Source organism: Perkinsus marinus (genome assembly GCF_000006405.1).
Source record: "Perkinsus marinus ATCC 50983 genomic scaffold scf_1104296936680, whole genome shotgun sequence".
Taxonomy (NCBI): Eukaryota; Perkinsozoa; order Perkinsida; family Perkinsidae; genus Perkinsus; species Perkinsus marinus.
Window position 1 is genome coordinate 86 of NW_003214069.1, and position 929 is coordinate 1014.

At 43.6% G+C, this 929-nt stretch overlaps 1 protein-coding gene across 1 annotated transcript; it reads right to left on the bottom strand.

The window, feature by feature from the left end:
• Positions 1-376: 376 nt before the first annotated feature.
• Positions 377-872, bottom strand: Pmar_PMAR012231 (dna ligase i, putative; the record flags this gene model as incomplete). The annotated part of the gene is made up of 3 exons (XM_002783664.1): positions 377-428; positions 474-572; positions 802-872. Coding segments are annotated over 3 exons (222 nt in total), but the record flags the coding sequence as incomplete, so codon positions are not given.
• Positions 873-929: the final 57 nt, after the last annotated feature.

A 929-nucleotide genomic window follows, 5' to 3' on the forward strand; every position in this document is an offset into this window, starting at 1 on the left:
TCGAACGCCACCGCCTCGCAATCGATGATCATACTTTTCATGGGCTAAAAAAGGAATGATATCAGCGGAGCGAAGCAATTTTTGAACGACTCGAGCGAATTTCTTAATACCACAATTATGTAATATCATAGGATAAGAATTCCCATCGAACACACTATGAGATAGCAGAGATACTGTGCAGATTCAATACTCCCGTATGGAAAGAGCTAACGTCTATCAGGAACCTCCGAGGAAGCATAAAACGAATAATTCCACAGACGAGCTGGATGAAGTATACCAACCTTCTGATGCGAGGACTCGATCGTCCCAGCAGATGGGCGAACTGCACCCACCCAACGTGAAGGTCTCATTTTCAATGGACCCTGAGGAGGCTCACCTTGTCAAGCATATTCATCATCTCCTGTATAGCATCAATGACATCGGGGTATCTGCTCAATCTATTCACCATCGCGACGTCGATTGACTAATCTTACTTCTCAGTGAGGTCCTCACTATTCCTACTGTAAACTCTTATCTCTATCTTGCCCTTTTCTGTCGTCCACAAATGCACCTGGGCTCTTTCACCATCGTATCTGACCAGGATACCATCACATTCACTGGATGTGTGAATTGCTGTAATTCAATATACCATAAATTGCACGCATCGTCGTATTCAATTGTCAGCGACTTTCGAAACCAGAATTGATGAAAATGTCCTTTGGCCGAAGACAGAAGACCATCTAGGTCAAAAATGAACTCGAAAATTCCGTCACCAAATTATACGATTCCAATTTCAGCTCTTCAAACCGTTCCTCTGCGTACTTATATTCCGCCGTAAACTTGATGTCTTTGAAGCGGTCAAGAACCTGAATGAATGATGGTGATTCAAACATCGCCTTCAGTGTGGTTTTACTTCCGTTATCGACTTGTGGGTTTAGCGAGCATCGGCT